Source organism: Macaca mulatta, chromosome 7, assembly GCF_049350105.2.
Source record: "Macaca mulatta isolate MMU2019108-1 chromosome 7, T2T-MMU8v2.0, whole genome shotgun sequence".
Taxonomy (NCBI): Eukaryota; Metazoa; Chordata; class Mammalia; order Primates; family Cercopithecidae; genus Macaca; species Macaca mulatta.
Window position 1 is genome coordinate 179,851,252 of NC_133412.1, and position 22,321 is coordinate 179,873,572.

The 22,321-nt window shown below is 41.4% G+C and overlaps 1 protein-coding gene, 1 pseudogene and 1 gene segment (V, D, J or C); all 3 read right to left on the reverse strand.

The window, feature by feature from the left end:
* Positions 1–22,321, reverse strand: part of LOC106995637 (immunoglobulin heavy constant delta-like) — a 727,209-nt gene that overhangs the window by 597,150 nt on the left and 107,738 nt on the right.
* Positions 1,388–3,694, reverse strand: LOC100428129 (homer protein homolog 2 pseudogene; annotated as a pseudogene).
* Positions 18,695–19,456, reverse strand: LOC721083 (immunoglobulin heavy variable 4-28). The gene is made up of 2 exons (XM_028851998.2): positions 19,326–19,456; positions 18,695–19,242 (listed from the first exon to the last, which is right to left on the reverse strand). The coding sequence occupies exons 1-2, from the start codon at positions 19,369–19,371 to the stop codon at positions 18,710–18,712; spliced, it is 579 nt and encodes a 192-aa protein (XP_028707831.2). The 5' UTR covers positions 19,372–19,456; the 3' UTR covers positions 18,695–18,709.

A 22,321-nucleotide genomic window follows, 5' to 3' on the forward strand; every position in this document is an offset into this window, starting at 1 on the left:
AAGCAACAGCTCAAGATATACCTTGGCCCCATTTAGTCATTGCTGGAGTTGCTGGGATGCAGGGCTTCAGGTCCCAGGGCTGCTAAGGCTGGGATTGCCCTTGGTTTGGTTCCCATAAGAATTTTTTTCTGCTAGACCTTTAGGGCTCTACTGGGATGGGCTGCTGTGAAGACCGCTGACATGCCCTGGAGACATTTTCCCCATTGTCTTGAAGGTTAACATTTGTTTCCTGGTAACTCATGCAGGATTTTCTTTTTTATCTCATTGTCAGGCTGTAAATTTTCAAGTTTTTATGGTCTGCTTTCCTTATAAAACTGAATGCCTTTAACAGCACTCAAGTCACCTCAGGAATGCTTTGCTGCTTAGAAATTTCTTCCACCAGATACCCTAAATCATCTCTTTCAAGTTTAAATTTCCACAAATCTCTAGGGCAGGGGCAAAATGCTACCAGTCTTTTTGCTCATACATAAGAGTCATCTTTGCTCCAGTTCCCAATAATTTCCTCATCCCCAACTGAGACCATCCCAGCCTGGACTTAATTGTTCATATCCCTATCAGCATTTTGGGCAAAGCCATTCACCAAGTCTTTCCAAACTTTACTACCTATTCTGTCTTCTTCTGAGCACTCCAAACTATTTCAACCCCTGTCTGTGAACCAGTCTCCAAGCCACTTCCACATTTTCAGGTATCTACAACAGTGAGTCATCTACTGGTACCAATTACTGTATTAGTCTTTTCTCACTTTGCTAATGAAGACATATCTGAGACAGGGTAATTTATCGAAAGGTTTATTGGACTCACAGTTCCACATGGCTACGGAGGCCTTACATTCATGGCATAAGGGAAGTAGGACTAAGTCACATCTTATATGGATAGCAGCAGGCAAAGAGAGAACTTGTGCAGAGAAACTCCTTGTTACAAAACCAGCACATCTCATGAGACTTATTAACTATCATGAGAACAGCATGGGAAAGGACTGCCCCCTTGATTCAATTACCTCCATCAGGTTCCTCCCACTACACGTGGGAATTCAAGTTGAGATTTGGGTGGAGACACAGCTGAACCATTTCACTGGATGATGAAATAATCTGTACAACAAACCTCCATGACACAATTTATCTATGTAACAAACCTGTACGTCCTACACATATACCCCTGAACTTAAAAGTTAAGAGAATTAATAAATAAATAATATGTTTGTATATGCATATATATTATATACTTATATATACACATATATTTATATATTATATATGTATAAAATACATATGTATAGATAGAGTAATATAAAACAAGAAAATCTAAGAGGAAACAAGCTTGGCCTAATTTTCTTTTTCTATAATAATTAAAACAATTATTTTTAGAACTTTGTGTATACGACAAAGTGCTTTTTTTCAGTTCATATGGTTGCAACAGCCCTTATGAAAGATATAAACATCCCTGGCCTGACTGCGTAAATGTTGAAGGTAGACCTGGTTCTGGATTCCTGAGTCAGAATCTTCCAGTTGTCCACACGCCCACAAAGCCAGAGAAGTGAGAGGAGATTTCTATTCTGGAAAGGAGTGAGTGGACGGCACAACTGGTTTGGAGACACGACAAACTGCACCTGCATTTACAGAAGCAACGCACACAGGGAACGTCCTAGCGCCATCTGGTCTCACACACACGCTTGGGACTCATGGTGGGGGACCCCGACCTCGGACAGCCCTAGTTGTCAGTGGCCAGCTTGGAGAGGCCTGGGCAGAAGTCATGCAGGTCGTGGATCTTCCGGTCCAGCACCTCCAGGAAGCTCTTCACCTCCACCTCCAGGTGGCGCTGTCGGGATTTACTCTCCTCAGCCTCTGTCTTTAGGGAACGCGCTTTGTCTTCCTGGTTTTGATCCTCTCTCTGCGGCCTCCATCTTCTCAAAGACACCGTCTCACTCTGACCTGAGCTGAGGTGTGAGTTCACTTTGTTTCCGGAGATCTTCCAGCTCTGCCTCCTTTTCTCGGAGCTCGGCCTCCAGCTCCTCGCTCCTCCTCCTCAGCTGCGTGTTCTTCTCCTTCTCTCTGTGGATGTCACGGCCTCTTCCTCTGCTCCGCGCTGGCCGCCGACTCCTGCAGCGCCGTGGGCAGCCGGGCGTCGCTCTCCCGCCGGGCCTGCAGCTCCATCTCCCGCCTCTTCCCGTGGGCAGCCCCTGCGTCGAGGCCGCCTTCAGCTTGTGGTTCCCAGACTGCAGGTGCCTGTCGGCTGCAGCGGCATGAGAGGCCTTTCCATCGTCCGTCCCGTTGACACTGGATGCCGGAGTAGAAGATGAGGCTCCACGCCCGGGTTCTCAGGGGTGATCACTCGCGGGCTCCATGTTCTCCTGGGTCTTGTTTTTGCCTATCTTGGCAGCTTCTTCCACCTCCCGGAATTTCTCTGCAAACTTTGTCAGCTGCTACTCAGTGGAAATCCCCAAACCAAACGCCGTGTTGGCTCTGCTGTCGGCCCACTGCCCAGACGTGTGTGACGTGTTGGTGAAGGTCATACTTGGTGCGATTGTGCTCTTTATGGGCACCTTGGCTCCGTCCACACTAACCATCCGAAAGCTGTTCCTTGTGACATCATAGAAGCAGGAAACGGTGACCACCTATTGCTCGCAGGCATCCAGTTCTTGGTGTTGGGGTCAATCTGGAAGACCTGCCCTGGGGGGTGAAGATGGGCTGTTCTCCCATCTCTGGCGCTGCTCAGGCAGCCTCTCCGACCCGGCCTCTGGTGCTCGCTCTCCGCCGGCTGTGCATCCGCTCCCTCCGCAGCACATGTGGCGACCCCTGCGCGCCTGGCTCAGCTCTGGCGCCACTCCATTCCGCCAGGTGGGCCGGGCGGGGGCTCTGGAAAGAATCATTCTAAGAATTAAATTAAAAGAATAATCTGTAATAAGGAGACGTCAGAATTCCATCTCAGAAAAAAAATTGAAAATATGTAATACATACAAAGTCTTGAGAAAAAACCTTGAAGCACAGGAAGGTCTCATGTATAAGTAGTTTGTAATATGTTTATTGTTAAAATTACTACCTTTATGTTGTTTTGAAAAATTGAAGCAAAGCATAATGAAATTGTTTTGTGCTTATCTAGTACAACAGCCTGGTTAAGAAAACTGAAGAGCCCTGTAATCGTGAGGAGGAGACCTAATCCGCGAGAGAGGCTCTAGTTCCTGTGTGGACACACACATTTGCCAGCTTCTGCCCATCTAGGAGCTGCTTCCTGAAGCCTTCAGGAGGCAGGAGGGTAAATGAGTTTCTCAGGATAATCTAATCGCATCCTGACTGGGAGAAAACATTAATGACCTGGGACGGATTAGAAAATACGTAGTTAAAACTTCATTGAAAATTGAGACATTTTGATTGTATATATTTATAGGGAATGAAGCTATGTCATGATTTATGATTGCAAATCAGAATAATTGAATCGAGCTAGTTGACATATATATCGTCTCAAATCCTTATTTTTGTGTGTGTGTGTGACAGGGACATTTGAAATTTGTTCTTGGCTATTTCGAAAAGACCAATACACTATGTTTAAGCTTACAAATAGACATCAATTTATGTAAACTATAGAGAATGATCAAAAGGAGTTATGGATTACTATAATTTATATTAAGTTATCATTGAGCTACATTCTTTAGGACATTTTATAATTTTATATATTTTCTGTTATTTTATTATAATAAATACAAAGACTACACATGTATGCATAACTTTGTGTATTTACACATATGTCTATAGATATAAATTAATGTCTCTATAGCTACGTAATAGCTGATATCAACAGATGTTAACAGAATTCTAAAAGAACAAGTGCAAATTATTAGGAAGAATTATTCCTTGAAGGTATGTATTTTTAAAAAATACCCTTACATATAAATTTAAAAAAATACTAAAACACAATTCTCAATAAAAAAATTAATGACAAATAACCATAGTAAAATATTGCAACCTAATAAGACTCCAGAGTCCTGCAAAAACAAGCCTGCCTCTTGAACCTGAGAAAGGAAACCTCCCTGCATGGCCCTGCAGGGAGGTTTGTGTCTGGGCTCACACTGTACTCCCCTCACTGTGTCTCTGGTATAATACAAGGCTGTGTCCTTGGTTTTCAGGCTGTTCATTTGCAGATGAAGCGTGTTCTTGGCGTTATCTCTGGAGATGGTGAATCGGCCCTTCCGGAGTCTGTGAGATATGTACTACCACCCTTAGGATTAACTTGTCCAACTCACTCCAGGCCATTCCTGGAGCCTGGTGGACACAGTTCATGTAGTAGCTACTGAAGGTGAATTGAGAGCCTGCACAGGAGAGTCTCAGGGGCCCCCACCAGGCTTTGCCAAGCCTCCCCCATACTCCACCAGCTGCACCTCACACTGGACACCTGCAAACACAGAGACACCCTGGTCAGAAACTGCTGCACATATCCACTGTTTCTTTCACTCATGTCCCCTCACACTCAACATCTCTCATTTTCCATAAATCGCCTTTCAAAATAGCAACAAGCAAAACCCATCTCAGCACAAAATCCATGGTGAATCCTCTGTGTTTGGTGCTGATCACTGAATGAAAACACCTGGGAATTCTGGGGCTGGGCTCCTCTCTCAGAGCTGCAGGGTCAGAGCTGGCCTGGTTTTTATCAGTAGAGGGAGGGCCCTATTTGCATGTCTCCTGCTATATAGCAAGCTCAGGGGTGGGACAACTGAGGAGAAGGCAGTGCCCAGAGCAGATGAGAGTGTCCTGGAAAACACTGGGGGTAATCCTACCTCTCTGGAAAATACAGCTTCAGATTATGTGATTGTGCCTTGATAATCATTTAGCAGACATCAGCTTATTTAATAGTTACATATTTGCAGAATATATTTAATGCAAGTGTCAATGTTACATTTTTAGAGAAGATAAATTACACACAGAACAGAGCAGTTGTGCAATGTGTCTGATAACACACATCTGGCCAGAGTTAGCCCTATTATCTCTGTTTGTGCCTCCAAACACTGGAGGAGACTGCTCCTATGAGACAACTCCAGGGCAGTGTGGGATATGTCTAGAGAGGTTTTCAGGATGTCTCACCTGTCATAACAACTTTATGTAATTTTGCTTTTTCTAGTGTTTTCCTGAAATATGCAATCAGTGTTCACATGTGTGTATTTTCAGGAGTCTGTGATAATTCAAGTGTCAATATTCATCTCTTTCTTGTTATTTCTCAGCAAATATATTCATTTTTGTTGCTGCTTTATTCAAAACATCCATCAATAATGAAATCAAATTGACAGTGCAGCATTTGGAAAATGTTGATATATGTGTGCAGTCATTGAATCCGCACTTCGATCATGTTGTTAGCAATTGAATTAACCCTCTTATTTTTTCTTTCACTTCTCTGTAATTTTATTTCACCACCTTGTTATTCTCACCACCCTATTCTCAGAAAAATTTAGATCTCCATGTTAATTTTATACAAATTATGTAACATGAAATTTCCTGTGAATTCTTTAGCTTCCTTCACTCAGCACAATTATTTGATAATGTCCCCATGTTCTTATGTGAAGGAGGCATGCCTTGATTTCAGCGGTTCATTGTATTTCAGACATGAATATTTCTCAAATTGTTTAACAATGCACCAAGTAATGGGTATTTGATTTGTTGTCTTAGCTTCTGAATTTTGTTTAGAAAGCAGATACTAAGCATGGGAATGGAAAAAATGAGAAAACGATGATCTTATTGTGACCTCATTAACAAAAAACTTGAACGACTACAAAAAATAAACCCTTCAACATATCTGGGTTGATGTCACAGAGAAAAAATTCCCCTGAAATCTGAGAAAATATGGGCCTGTAGAGAGACCTTGAGTCCATCTATTACAGTACCTGGGTCAGGTGCCACTCATGGCCTGGTATTTAAGATGGAAATATCTAATCTGGAAAAGTTTAATGAGTGGCTTGAGGACGTGCGTGCTAATGGTGTGAGAACGTGAAACTCTGGGCACTTCAAGGCTTTTCCTACAGAATTGAGGAAATCCCCAGACAACTCACCTACCTGCTGTCCTGTGGTGTGGACTAGGGAGGAAGAACAGCAGCTCTGTTCAATGCTGAGTCCCCCTTCACTGTATGAAGGAGACATTTATTAAATCTTGTGTCCTGTGGGCACTGGTAGAATCAACTAGAACACAAGGAAACAGGACACCAAGGAAACTCTACTCAGAAAAACCTCCCATCTCTTTCCTGCAGAATGAAATCCTGAATCTGTGGGGTAAGGACAGTGGGTCAGAAGCTGAGGACAGTGGGTCAGAAGCTGAGGACACTGACAAAAAACCACTGTGGCTGGGAAGAGACACTCTGACACTTGGCAAAGGGAAGGAACAGGAACGCTTGTAAGGCCATGCTTCAGAGCCAGTCTCACCACCCATAGCTAAGAAGGAGACTAGGTCAGACGGTTGGAGAATGTGCCCCTGTGTCCAAGCCCCTTCACCACACAAACAATCACCAAGTAAATGTGTTAGCAGGATGCATCTGCCACAACTAAGAGAGACAGGCTCTCTCTGGGAAGAATGACATGTGAAAACCCAAAGCAAAACAGGGAAACAAAAGCAGGTATCACCAGAGGAATCTGAAGTTTTTGTGAACAGTAGAAGCTGACTTCAACTCCCTTAGCTGGGGTAACCATACACTTGAAACCCAGCCCTGACTGGATTCACAGAAATGTGGTTAATGAAGGCCCAGCAGAATGTAATATGTGATTGTCTCCAGGAAGAAAATAAATACAAGAAAATAAGTAACAAGGGAAATGCAAACTGGAATTCTACATACATTACAATTTCATTAAAAGTGAAAGGCAAGTAAAATTATGTCATTTAAAAAAAAGATCTTGAGACAATTTGTCAACACATTCATATTTCAGGGCACATTTTACAAAGTTTATCTGCTAATAACCATGTGATATGCACTAAAAACATAGATCTATACAAAGAAATTAAGATTGTAAAAAAAAAGGAACATCAAGATGAATTGTAATTTTTATCTTTGTAATTGTTATAATGTATGGGTATAAAGTGATGCAAAATTACATATTATATTTTATAGAATATATAAGTGCAAACTGACAGACCAGTTGGAAGGAGGAATTCAAAGTACACAGTTACACTATCTCTGTACTTCAGATCAAGGCCATCACAGTATTTACATTATAATCTTATTATATACAATTCTTATTGTAAAAGTTATGGTAATCAATACCATATTTATAAAAAGTGAATTATATAGTCTGTTAATAGAGAAATAAACATCATAAAATGCTAATTTAAACAAAACTAAAAGAAAAAATAATATTAGTTTTAAAATAGAATTTATTATAGTTGCTTAAAAAAAGCAAGACCCAACTGTTAGCTTTGTACAAGAAAGTTATCCTACATATTCACAAATAGAAAAGATAAAGATGGGAAAACATGGATTATGAAAATATGAACCAAAAGAAAGCTATAGTAGCTGTGTAAATTTCAGACAAAGTAGACATCAAAAAACACTTAGGACTTAACAGGTATTACATAGGATAAAGTTACCAGTTTTTTTGAAAGACACCAAAAAAGACTTAACAAATGTATAATAGATGACGAATGCACCATTCGTTGTGATTTACAGAACAAACGTGATAACAGACGTAAAGATGTCAGACCACGCACGTAAGAGTGCACGTAAAAACTTCCTCTTGAATTTCTCCCTGTTGCCACCCACACCAGCCCTGGTCATGGAGCCTGCTGGACCAAGCTGATACTGCAGTCAGTGAAGGTGAATCCAGAGGCTTTGCAGGAGAGGCTCAGTGAACCTCTGGGCTGTACAATTTTTCCACCTCAGACTCCACCAGTGAGCTTCACACAGGTCTTCTGCAAACACAGAAGGAACAGACTGAGAACAGCCCCGTGTGGAGCAGCCATAGCTGGACCTGATTCACAAGGGACACTAATATTGAGGGTGATGAGAAGGGAAGCCCAGATCAGTGCAGACCCCATGGTGAGGACACTGATTAAGGGCACAGACATGGAGTGGCTCCTCACCAGGGCCTGAAGGAACAGGGGATGAGTTGTCTTTCATAAGGAGGGGAGGGGACACATTTCCATGTATTTCTTTTTGTGGTCATGGGTGCACCGCTCAGCATTGCTCATCCATCCTCTGTGTCTACATTTCAGAGATGGCAGGGTCAAAGGATTCTTGGGTCTGGATGCACAGGGTTAATCTGCTCATCGCTCTTCCTCAGTCTCTAATGTGGACACTGTCCAGGTATCTTCATAGCAGCAAACATTATCAACAAATAAGACCAGTAAGAACATAAGAAATATGTTTCCAGAGAAAACAGGCATCTGTCTGTGATCAGTACATTTAGAGTTGGAAACCACTGTTCCTGACAATGAGGCAAAGTTAAGTTAAAATGAAAAAAAAAATGTGTATCTACATCTTGTCTGGAAGGAGTTTTATAATTATAATTATCTTGGTATCATTTTGCCACAAAATTATTCAACATTGGATATATGTTCTTATGTCAGCAAACAGTCAATGTGGAAATGTGTGTACTTATCTGAGTGAAGAGTTCACAAGGAGACATGTTTGTCTGAGACAAGAGTCCACATGAGGAAATGTCTGTTTCCTGAGTAATTGTAAGGACATATGTGGTGGTCTGAGGAAAGAGTCCATGTGGGGACACGTGAGTTTGTCTGAGGGAAGAATCCACATGAGGAAAGGTGTGTTTTTCTGACAGAAGAGCCCACACATTGACAGGTGTGTGTACCCATCTGAGGGTAAATGTCCATTCAGGGACAGTGTATGTCTGAACTGAGCTGAAGTTTGGGGAAAACTTTTCTCAAAGAAAGAAAAGAATGTTCTGGGTTGTTTGCTTGTCAGGAAGAAAAAGTCTGGGCCACATAGAAAGTAGATTTTGTCTTAACTAAAGGTCTTCATTGAATGGAAATATCATATATGCAAGTCAGGAAAATCACTTCATTCTTGCTGCATGTATCTCGTAACATTCCCATGGTCCCAAATACGTTATTAGATAATTTTATAGAGTATGCATTTAATCCAGAGGTTAATGAACTGCTAAATACATTTTCATTGTATATATTTAGGTTTATATTTTCCATCACAAAATTATGAGCTTAGACAAATTAATTGTGTCACGTCTCAACCATTGCATATCACTAGAATATTCTTACTCTTCTTAAACAGAGCCTGTTTTACTTATTTTACACCCACCCTCTAAATTCCTGGAATATCCTGTTTACTTGACTATAGTTTTGGCTTTTACAGAATTTCAAACAAATGAAATGATATCGTGTAATTGAAATGACTTCACAGAAGAAAGTGGAAAATGAAGTTGCTGACATAAGTAACTTTGAAAATGAGGAGATTCTGTAAGTTTTCATTGTAAACCACACATAAGCACTCTATTCTAATAGATAAACATGTTTCTTACAATGGTACAACATTACATTTCTGATGCTGCTCTGCATGTGTCCTGAAATTGTGCAGCTAAGTAATAAAATGGCATATGGTGGGATGGGGTTCCTCACTTTGCAGTGGGTGGTTATAGACAGTCAAGGAAGGAAGACTAGAAAGGTCCATGTTGTAGCATAGTTGGGTGGAGAGTCCAGTGTCTTCTCATTTTTAATGTAATCAAGTTACAGAAGATTAGATACATAAACAGTTTTGAAGTGTCCATAAACATGGGTTCATATAAACATGCACATTTACTAGGCCAATTCATTGAGAGGTACCAGAAGTACTTACACCTCATTAACAACACACATACCCAGTATCACAATATTTTATTGTAATATTATACTTTAAAATCAGAAACAAGCACTCTTTATAAAAATGGCTAATTCTATGTATGAAAAAGGTAATATGGAAAATGAGCTTAGAATTTATTATAATATCCAGGAAACAGGGAAGTGTTCAAAAACAAAAGGATGAGCTGTGCTGTAAGGATGCAGGATGTAAACTAAATCAGCGCCCAGCACCTAATAAAGCTGTGGCGATTTGAACAATAAAATGAATAATGTAGCATGGATCTTTTTCAGACTATGGAATTGACATCCACAAATCAATACGGATATTAATAGATGATTAAATAAACAAACAATGGGAAGAAGAACACATCTCCTTACAGAAGTGTTACAAATATCTCAGGAGGATAGTCCTCCAATCAATAGGTGAAGGCTAAACACTCACGAGTTGATTGTGGCCTGAGATTAGAGACACGGAAAAAAAAAATCACAAATAGTGTATTTTATAGTGAGACTTCACATATAATGCCAAATACATGATCTATGAATGAATAATTTTTTTTGGTCTAAATTTGTTTAAACACACACACACACACACAAACATTTTTCCTCAATATCCACCGATAAGGGAGAAAAAGGCAACCACAGACTGGGAGAAAATACTTCCAAGTCATATGTTTGTTAAATCAATCCTTTTCATTTGTTTTGTTTTGTTTGTTTGTTTGTTTGGAGACAGAGTCTTGCTCAGTTGCCCAGGCTGGAGTGCAGTGGCGCGATCTCAGTTCACTGCAAGCTCCGTCTCCTGGGTTCCTGCGATTCACCTGCCTCAGCCTTTGGAGTAGCTGAGACTACAGGCGCCCGCCACTACACCTGGCTGATTTTTAATTTAATTTTATTTTTAGTAGAGACGGGGTTTCACTGTGTTAGCCAGGATGGTCTCGATCTCCTAACCTCGTGATCCGCCCATCTCAGCCTCCCAAAGTGCTGGGATTACAGCTGTGAGCCACCCACCCCGGCCAATTTTTTAAATTTGTTAAATGACTTTTATAATCAATATGCAAGTAAACTTACAACTAATCAAAAGAAAACAATGCAGTTAAAAATCAACCAAATATCGGGAGAGGCATCTCACCAAAAATTATATAAAAATTGTTAAATATGATTTTTTAAATTAAGAACATGTGCATTTAAAGAAAAATTAGATACAATTACTCACCTATTAGCATGGTTAAAACTCACAAATCTCATGAGGATAAATGGCAGTATGTATGTGGAAAAACAGGAAATATCATGCATTGATGGTAGGAATTCAAATTGTTACACCCACAAAATGATAGTTTTTGGCATTTTTAAAATAGAGATAAAAGTAGAGTTAAAATGTGAACTTGTGTTTGTGTTCCAAAATATTTACAACATTGATTCAGAAATTGATGTTTACAAAGATCGATTCAGAGGAAGTTCTGTATCAGATTTCTTAATTTGATTCATTCTACAATACCTGAAATTTGCTTACAGAATAAATGTTATATGAAACATCTCTCAAATTACTAAAATCCCGTCCACTCAAGCCCTTGTCCAAGGTTCTGTCGCACCCAGTGCATAACATAGCTGGTAAGGGTGTATCTGGAAGCCTTCCAGGAGACCTTCACTGAGGATCCAAGCTTCTTCACCTCAGCCCCAGACTGCACCAGCTGCACCTGGGAGTGGGCACCTGTGGGGAGGACACAGGAATGGATGAAAGCCCACTTGACTGAATTCAATCCCCTTCTCATCACTGGGACTTGGGAACCCCTTACCTGTAGGTGCTGCCACCAAGAAGAGGATCCTCCAGGTCCGGTCCATAATGAGGAGCTGTGCTCTCAGGGGCTTCTCTGGGAGAGGGATGTGGTTATTGGGTGATGCTCTCAGGGCTGAGACATATCCATAATTACCTCCGTGGATCTCAGGTTATTTGTATATTCGTGAGTCAGAGCATTTCATAGCTCAAGACCCTGATTCAGGATAAGAAACAGCAGATGAATGACACATCAGCCTTACACGAGTGGGATTCTGGTGGTCCAAGCCCTAATCCTGCTTGAAGAAATGGATGCCCTACTCCATTTACAAACTTTTTGTGGCCAGACATCCTTTCACTGAAATGCAAGCACCCAGAGGACATGCTCCTCACTGTGAACTCACATTTGATTAGCATGGAGACCACATGGATGATTTCTGGAACCATCACTCTTTATGACACTGACCAGATGCCTTAACCCCATCCTGGTCCCATCAGGCATCAGCCACAGCTCACGTTGACTCTGAGAAAGTGAGTGCTGAAGTCCCACGTGAGTGTCCAGCAGGTCCCTCTAAGATCTTCTGGGCACTCCTGAGACAATGTCTCCAGCACCTGCCTGACACTGATCCACCAGGATCTTCAACAGAACCACCCTTGGTTTACAGATTTGCCCTGTGATGCATAAATAGAATTGATTTTCTCATCTCATGGACAATAGGAATCAAAAGATGGAAGAGATATTTGGAGTTCTTTATGAATTCACTACTCCAAAAATAATTGGCAAGGAATTTGTGTTTTGAATAAATCTTGGTTTTATTTCCTACTCCATTTAATAGAATTTCATGAAGTTTTTATGTACTTTCAGTTCATATCCATAGATCCTCATCTTCACATATTGGTTTCTGACTCACTGGGTCTGTGTACCTGCCACACTCTCAGATCCATCACTGTCCTGTCAAATGCACAATGGAGGCAACATGAACACTAAAATCTGACCTTTTTATTCGTAGGAATACAGTGGTTCCCACATTTCTGTATCCATTCAATTAGTAAAACTATTCCTATTCTTTACATAATCACTATTAAGATATTTATAGTCTTAGAAACCCACTTTAAAAATAGTTCACATTGCCTTAAATTATATGAATGGTTCTGATGTAACAGGATATTTAAATGCACATCAGCAACTTGTTGAACACATAGTTGTTGTTGTTGTTGTTGTTGTTGACAAAGGAAGAAACCTGAGAGGAAACTTCCTCCCCATCCTTCTGTACACCTGCTCTGGGGTTGGAACCTGTGCTTGGTGGCTCCTGAGTGCCCCCTCCAGCCCAGCCTTTCCTTGCAGTGAGGTTTCTGCAGTGGCTGTGACCTTGACCAGGCGTCTCCACAGGAAAAGCTCAACTTTCATCTTTACTGCCTTTTGTGGTTTCAGTGTCCCTGGACTATTTGCCTGGATTTGCTTACCTCTTACCTGGACTATTTGCTTACATCTTACCTGTCTATGCACTATTTACTTACATCTTCATATAATAATGGAAGAATGGGGGAGATATCTGGAATGGCAGATTTGTCTTTCTTCACATAGGACAAGGTGCTGGAAAAGTCCTTCCCTGTAGGATCTTTTGGAGAAGGCTCTTGGTACAGTTTTCAGTAATTATAACTTCCCCACTTCTGATCCATAGGAAACATATTTGGATTGTATGTTTTCGAATCTGGAGGTTTCTGGAGGGAAAGTCCAGAAGACTGAGGAGTGTACGGCCCTCTGGAACTGTCACTTCACCATAGTCCACATCTGTCTTTCAGACGTCTATAGTGCTTACCATGTAAGTGCCCTCAACAGCTTGTTTTTATATATATATGTATGTATATGCATGTATATGCATGTATATATGTATGTGTATATATGTCTTTATGTACATATATGTATGTATATATGTATGTGTATATGTACATATATGTGTGTGGTTTTTTTTTTGTGTGTGTGTGTGTATATATTCTTCTGCGGCTTCTGTTCCAGTAAAGCAAGTGCTAACTGCCATTCTGGACATGCCTGTCTCTCCCGTTTCGGGAGTGGGAAATTTTTGATTGGAATTTCATTCCTTTGATGAATTCCCAAAGGTATTGAGGATCAGATTGTGCAGATGCCTCTTGACGTAAGAATGAGGTGATAACTTTTGTAATCTTTACATTTTGGAGCAAAGACCAAAAGTACAATCAAAAGTCCTCTTCATGTGTTACTGGAAACAGGATTCTAATCTGATTACATAGATGTGGCACCTGGTCTGACATAAATGAACAGGCAAGGAAACAGAAAAAGGACATGGCACAACGCTTATGAAAAAGTCTCGGCAATTTTAATTTTCTTCTGAGGAAGCTGAAATTGTGCAAGTAAAACAGTGTGACTGGACATGTCTCAGGTGAAGTTGTGTTCTGGAAAGTATCTCCAGTCCTGGGCTGGATCCAGAAGGTGCACTCAGGCCCCCAAACCTAAAGCAGGGACTTTTATTCCTTAAAAGGATGATATTCCAATGAGAAAGCTGTTCTAGGTGAGCTGCAGAGCAGGGAGGAGGAGATGGAGAATCCTTGGCTTCCCAGAATTGCTGAAACTTGAAGACCAAGGCCACCTCCGTGGAGCAGAGATCCACCTATGAGTACATCACGTCGGCTTTGTCTTCAGGAATCTTTGGCTGTGGGGGAGGTGAAGGAATGTGATTTGTTCCTTTCTGCTAACACAGTGTGCTTCAGAGAAAATGAACTGAAAATTTAATAAATATGCTTTTTGCCATAATAAGGGAGAGAATATGAATAATTCATGGCAATGCAAGTGGTCACTTCAGAGCTGGCAGAAGGAGCAAGTGCACAACTGAGAGAAGGAAGCGCCTTGCCCCAGGAAGCAGGTGTGGTAAGACCATCCCCTGAGAAGTGCCCTCTAGATGCCACGTGTCAGTGGAACCTGGGCTCGTGCCTGGGATTTGTAGGTAGTGTGGGGAGCAGAGCACAGCTCCATTCCTCCTCACTGTGTGACCTAGGATGTGACCTCTTCCTCTGAGCTTCATTCTAACCAGGTGTTAAAATGAAATAACAGCAGTAACTTTACTTGTAAACTTTCCGGTAAGAGCCAGTGATGATCAGAATTGTTATCTTTGTTTTTGCCGAATCCCTTAAATATCATAAAAATACCTGTTTGATGCCTCATCTCAGACCTCAGAGGACCACCTCTCAGAGAGCACATCTGTTTTGTTTCTGTCACAAACGTGGTATTAGAACTGGAAACTATGTGTACCTTGTTATAGAATTTATCTTACTTATGTTACATTGGATGAAGTTAGAATTTGTGAGAGTTAGAAATTTGGCTGATGGGATATCTAAGCAAACTGTTGATGGTGTGCCTCGTTTATCCTTGCTTATTGTAGATAATGTGAGAGGAGAGAGAAAAATTAAAGAGAAACTATTGACCAATAGTCAAGTGTTTGATAAACAAAGGAGGTTTTCACATCTTCTTGAAACCCCATTATATTAAATAAATTAAGGAACTTTAAGACATTTTTCCACATTCTGGATGCATGTCTAATACAGACTTAGATTTAAATGCAAAAAGAGGTAACACAGAAAATGGAAATTCGGCAGCAGATCATTTTGCCAAATAGGCAGATTTAAACTAGTTTGTAATTTTATCTAAATATTCAAAGAATAAACCCCAGATTCAAATAACAAATGATAAAATTTCAATGTTTAATGACTGGTTGAGAGAAACTTGAACTAACATTATTTTGATGAATCATACATCAATAATAAAACTTTGTCCAGTGGTCCAAATTTTCTAGCGGGTGCTTGAATAAATAGTTTCGACCTCCCCTATCTATGACTACTGGAAGAATCTATCATCCTCTAAAACCTGGGGACCATTAAGAATAGAGACAGAAGTTTGAATACTATGAAGTTTTGAGAAACCCAAATTACTGCCTGGACAGATTTGTGAGGATGATCTCTATAAACCTCGTCTTTGAAGAGCGTATGGTGGCTTTTGTTATAATGAACAGGTAGCAACAAAGACAGTCAAGGAAAATGAAGGAGGAGGGGAACATGGTCCAAACAGAAGAACAACATAAAGATCCAGAAACTGACATCAATGAAAAGGAAGCATATGGATTACCTGGAAGAAAATTTAAAGTAAATGTTAGAAACATGTTCAATGAGCTAGTGGCATCACGCAAGAACAATGCAAGAATTTTAATAGAGATAAAACATTTAAAAGATGACTAAACAAAAATATTGATGCTGAAGAATACAATAAGTGAGACAAAATTTTTAACAGAGGATTTTAGACCAGACTAGATCAAGTAATAGAAGAAACAGTAAACTCAAAGAAAGATCATTTGAAATAGTAGAGACAGTGAAGAAAAATTTAAATGAAAGAAATAAAGAGTTAAAGACTTATGAGTCAGGAAGCACAGTGGAAGTGAAATTATGCATTGAGGAGTTATGCAAAGATAAGACAAAAGGGGTAGTGAAGGAAGAGGGTGAGAGCAAGACCGAGAGAGACAGAGAGAGAGGCAGAAAGGATTTTTAAAGAAGTAATAGCATGGAAACTTTCTAAATCTGGAGAAGCAAATATTCATCTATATCTGTGAAGCTCTATACATTTTAAATAAGGTAAACCAAATGAGAAAAATCAGAGATAGTTTGAAACCACATTGCTAAAGGAAAGGTTTTTGAAAACAGAAAGAAAAAGAGCAGATTTAGCAGATTTCTCAGCAGAAGATTTTCAGGTCAGAATGGAGAGGAATTACATTCAATGATGTATGGTTTGGTGATAGAGATTATTTCTGAGAAATATATTTCCAGTCAATGTCATCATTGTGCAAATATCACAGGGAGAACTTACACAAACCTACAAGGAATATCCTACTACACACAGACTATGTGGAATAGCACAATGTTTCCAGACAACTAACCTGTACAGCGTGTTACTGCACCGAACACTGCAGGGAACTGAAACGTCGTGGTAAGTATCTCTCTATCTAAACACATCTAAATATGGAACATCCTTAGTGAAAATATGGTATTACAATTTTATGTGGCCACAAACATATATGTGGTCTATTGTTGACTGAAACATTGTTAGGTGGCCCATGACTGTATTCAAATTGCTGGGGGGAAAAAGGAATGAAAAACAAACAAAACTCTGCCAACCAAGAAACTTTACCATGTAAATCTTATTGTAAAATAAAGGATAGGTAAGACCTTCCCCAGAGAAGCAAAAACTAAAGGAGTTCTTCACCATTGGGCCTGCCTTAAATACCAAAGGGTCTCAACTAAGTCTGCAGAATAATGACATAGCTGCATCAGCTCCATTCTGGCCTCTGCCGTGTGACAGTTTTGTGTGAATTTTCTTTCTGCTCTCTCAGGACTTTTCTCTCTCAACTTATAACTCCATTCTCCTTTTAATTCTCAGTTTGTTGAAAAGATTCATATTTAGCTAAGAACACTAAACATTTTGGAAAAAAATTTCATCTTAAACTCAACAAATTTAATTAACTGTCCTCAGGGATGCCCAGATGGCATCTTGTTTTCCTTGTTTTTTCTTGTTTTCCTATGGGATTTGGCCCTTGTTTCTACTTCAGTCCAGTCCTTAATTCCATATACATGAGGCATACAACCATCACACACCCAGGACCATCTTGGAGGAAGGGACCCTACCATCTTCCTCATCAGCCTTCAGGTGTAAATTGGCGATTCCTTCAGCTGTTGTTATGTGCTTTAGGGCTTTCCATTTAAAAGTGTATTTCACTATCTGCCCAAATAAAGTTCCTGGGCCTAAAAAAGTGATGTGGTGTTGGGGGCACTGACAGCCAAATTTCATTGAAAGCCTCTTCTGCCCTTGGTAATTGAGGAAGACTGGGAAGAAGGGAACAAAACTCAGACCTCATGTAGCTCCTCATTTAGCAAGACATTCAGTGCAAATTTAGAAAGTTGAAGACATAGAGTAATGTTGGTGTGGTTTTCTGTGGCATACTAAGGAGACAGCAGAAGATGGTCAGTGGTCAGTCTCCATCCAGCTGGTACCCATTGTCCATCAGTTAGGTCATAAGAAAAGATAAAAGACAACTTTTGTGACAAAGCCCCAAGGACTTCATTAAAACACTTTGCCCAGAAATTGGTCAACAGGGACATGACAAGTTTTTGTATCAGAGCTACTATTTTTTGCCTGCTTTATGTAGAAATCTGAGAGATGTGCCCAGGGGCTGATTCTCCATCCAGGGGACAGCACTAACAGAGTTATGAGTTATGTGGTATTAGTCTGTCTGGGTCTTCCTAAGAAGACAACACGGAGTGGGTGGCTTAAGCAACAAATATTGATTTTCTTACAATTCTGAAGTCTGAATGTTGAAGATCAAGGTGCTGGCAGGGTTGGTTCTTGGTGTGGCTTCTTCCTGGCATGCACTGGGGCACCTTCTAATATACTGCGTCTCCACATGGCCTCTTCTCTGCGTGCACGTGAAAAGTGAGAGGTCTCTGGTGTCACTTCCTCTTCTTATAAAGACAGCACGTCTATTGCATTAGGTTCTCACACTTCTGACCACGTTTAACCTTAATTGTGTCATTAAAATTCCAATATAGATCCATTGAATTTAAGGTTTCAGCAAATGAATTTCAAAGAGGGCACAATTCAGTTGATGACACAAATCAACAGATGGTGAAAAGCATTAGAATATATATATTATATATATATTATATATATAGAGAGGGCATATATATGGGAGGGCAGTGGTACGATCTCTGCTCACTGCAAGCTCCGCCTCCCGGGTTCATGCCATTCTCCTGCCTCAGCCTCCCAAGTAGCTGGGACTACAGGCGCCTGCCACCACGCCTGGCTAATGTTTTGTATTTTTAGTAGAGACGGGGTTTCATCATGCTAGCCAGGATGGTCTTGATCTCCTGACCTCGTGATCCGCCCGCCTCGGCCGCCCAAAGTGCCAGGATTACCGGTGTGAGCCAGCACGCCTGGCCAGAATATATATATTTTTAATCACTAAGGAATAATGGGCCATGCAGGAACTTGTAGGAAAGGTCCTAGTAATCGGTGAAACTTTAATTGTAAGAGGAAAATGTACCTTCCTCCTTTCTTTTCTGGCAGAAAAATGTGAGGAAGCAGAACCACAGATATCAAAGAAAGAGGAGCCCTGGGGACAGCTGAGGTGCTGGTGAGGAGGGAGAGCACTGAGCAGATGAGGAAGCCCCGCCCTCCCTGCACCTGCTCCTGACCCGGCCTCCTGCTCTGTGGGCCCCGCGCGCCCCCTGCTGGTCCTGAGCGGCACCTGCGCCCGCCCCCTCCGCCTCCCTGCAGGGAGGTTTGTGTCTGGGCTCACACTCACCTCCCCTCACTGTGTCTCTCGCACAGTAATACACGGCCGTGTCCGCGGCGGTCACAGAGCTCAGCTTCAGGGAGAACTGGTTCTTGGACGTGTCTGTTGAAATGGTGACTCGACTCTTGAGGGAGGGGTTGTAGTAGGTGCTCCCACTACTACCACTGATATACCCAATCCACTCCAGCCCTTTCCCTGGGGGCTGGCGGATCCAGCTCCACCAGTTACTACTGCTGACAGAGCCACCAGAGACAGCGCATGTGAGGGACAGGGTCTCCGAAGGCTTCACCAGTCCTGGGCCCGACTCCTGCAGCTGCACCTGGGACAGGACCCCTGTGAACAGAGAGGCCCACAGTGAGCCCTGGGATCAGAGACAGCCTCCCATATCGTCATATCTGCATCCCCGAGACACTCACATCTGGGAGCTGCCACCAGGAGGAGGAAGAACCACAGGTGCTTCATGTTCTTGCACAGGAGGTCCGTGACTCTCAGAGAACATTTCCCATGTGAGCTGGACCCTGAATTTAAGGAAATGTGTGGTGGTTTCCTGTGGGTGCCTAAGTGAAGATTTGCATGTGGGTGGTGCCTTTGTATGGAGAGGTGAAAAGGGATGAGGGAGGCCCCAGTCTTTGGGGCTCACCCTGAGAGGAGGATGCTAGCTGTGCCCTCTGAGAACTCAGTTCTCTTCCTGGGGCCTCCCCTCACCAAGCCCAGAGTCCTCTTCTTCCAGGTAGGGAGATGTGCTGAAGGAGCTCGTCTGGGAGATGAGTGTGATCATGGATCAAGGACAGATTTTGGAACAGGTTCAATACTGTTCTACCCGTAAAGATTTATATGAAACCAACCAAACATCCAGGTTATCTAAATTGTCAAATCTCCATTCAAAAACATTAGGGCAGCAGCTAAATATATTCGTCACAGTGAATTTATACAAACCTACATCCATGCAGTGTTTATTGTAATTCAGAATATCCATCATGGTTAGAGGGAATATATCCGTCCCAGAGAGTGCGTCATAAAAAAAAAAAAAATTCTGAGACCTTCCCTTTTGTGAACGTTTGAAGTTTGGAATTCTGTCTGCAATCTCAGGAGAAGGTAGTGGGACGTATCTCCAACCATGTGAATGTGTGATGCTGAGAATATGGCCTGACGTTTATACATTTCTGTGTGAATAGATGTAGACTGGTGATCACAGTGACAATTTCAGTCAAAAACTATAATAGGTCAGCACAGGAGAATAGTCTCATCATAGATTAGTGCAATTGCCTTTCCTGGGAACAAGAGAGGACATCTGTGAGCCCTCCCCTCTGAGAGCACAAGGAACTCTGGTTCTTCCCTGACACGTCATACTTCTGAAACATGGCTGGACAATGACACTCAAGCCCAGAGTCATCACCCACATATTTATCGTGTCAGGTGCACCTGTGTCTGAAAGTCTTTCTCCTTCATTGAATTGCATGAACATACCTTAGAGTTTGTGGTATTGCAACTTGGGCATTTGACATTAGTTTGTTGAATTATATAATAAATAATCTATCTCCATGGATGTGGGTAACAGGAGAGTCATGAGAAGTTGGGTGTGTTTTAACATCAGGAGAAACCTGGGCTCTCTTGTTAGGACTGAACAAGTGAGCTGACCTGTGGGACAACAGAGGAAAAGACACAGAGCCAACATCCAGAGCCAGGTGAACTCCTTACCTACCAGGTGGTCTCAGGACATTTTGTTTAAACAGATCCAGAAAGACCTTCCTCACTTTCAGGAGAATCATGAACACTGAGAGAAATTGAGATAAATTTTTATTTACGGAGAGTAATTCATAGGCTTGTAGATATCTATGTGGGTGTGTACAGGATTGCTAGGATATGCTCATACACAGAACAGAAGAAATAATTCTATTTCATGGAAAGAAAACCAAAGAGCTTCTGAATTGGTAGGTATTCTTTGCTGCAAATGTGTCAGGTCACTAGGATCATGTTATGATGCTGGAGGTAACACTTCCCAGCATTGTCCTGGAGACAAAATGCAAAAGAGTAAAGATTCAAGTGAGATTCCTTTGAAAAATACAAGTAACGAACAGACCAAAACAATTGAACCGTTATGTAAAGAGTCCAAATGAAATGAAACAATAAATTCCATGTTGAGGTGACGGGGAAGTTCCATCTGACAGCTCATTTTCACCTTTATGGGTACCGAGTGCCCTCTGCAGCCCAGCTCCCACCCTGAAGGGAGGTTTCTGTCTGAGCTCTGTGAGTGAGCTGGAGTCATTGTGAGCCATTCAGAAAAGTAGTTGATTCTACTTCTTCAAATGGGAATTTAAACCATCAACTCCTCACCTTAGCCAGTCTATTTTTGTAACTGTGCATGACCCTTGGGAATGCAGTCACCATTTCTTTCATAATGAGAGTTGACTGTGCCATGAAGGTAACAGGAAGATGGGTAAATTTAAAGTCTGGGTACATAAACCGCTGGATTATCAAGGCCTGGAGCCAATCACATTCTGTCATCTTGCTTAATTAGCTGAGAATTTGTTTTCAGTTTTTTAGTTCAAGTTCCTGTTACTCACTTTCTGATAAAATAGTCACATACGATAATCTTGAGATATTAAAACGAAAAAAAATCACTAATTTCTAAACGAAACCAACTTCCAGGAGAGATGAAAATTCCTTTGTGGTGAATGGTGTGAAGGGTGTGAAGGGTGTGAAGGGTGGAGACATGGTTGAATACTGAGGTTGTGTTCACAATTGTATTATTTTAATTAGGGAACTTCTGTACGTCACTTATATTTATTAGAATCTGCCATTGAGAACCTTGATGTAACATAATTAATTAATGGGTCACACAAAAGCAATGAAGCTGAAGGTTATTGAGCAGGAATTGCTATTACAACTTTAGCTTTCCTTTAGAACACATTCCTCTACCTGATATGAAATTTGCCCAGGTGCACTGATGAGCGTTTTACAGTTAACCAAATATCAGGAAATGGGCACTCATGTATGTGGAGCAGGGCATGGCTTTGGGATGCTTTGCAAACAAAGTGGCTTCTCACATCTTCTGGAAAACCCATCAAAATGGGCAAGTTAGGGATCTCTTAGGAGCACCCGTCTATCCCACATTCAAGGCTAATATAACGGTGGAAGTTGATGCAAAATGAGATCACATGGAAGATAAAGAAACTGCTGCACCACTGCCTCAGCTCAGCACAGCTACCTCTTCCCTCAGGGCTTCTGACTCTCTCAGGTTGTGGGTTTTCACACTGTGTCTCTCTTACAGTAACGCACGGCCGTGTCCTCAGCCTTTAGGCTGCTGATCTGCAGATGCACTGTGCTGACAGAGGTGTCCATGGAGAAGACAAACCGTTCTGTTTAGCCCTGGGCATATATTGGGTTCCCAGTGTTGGTGTTCATCCATCCC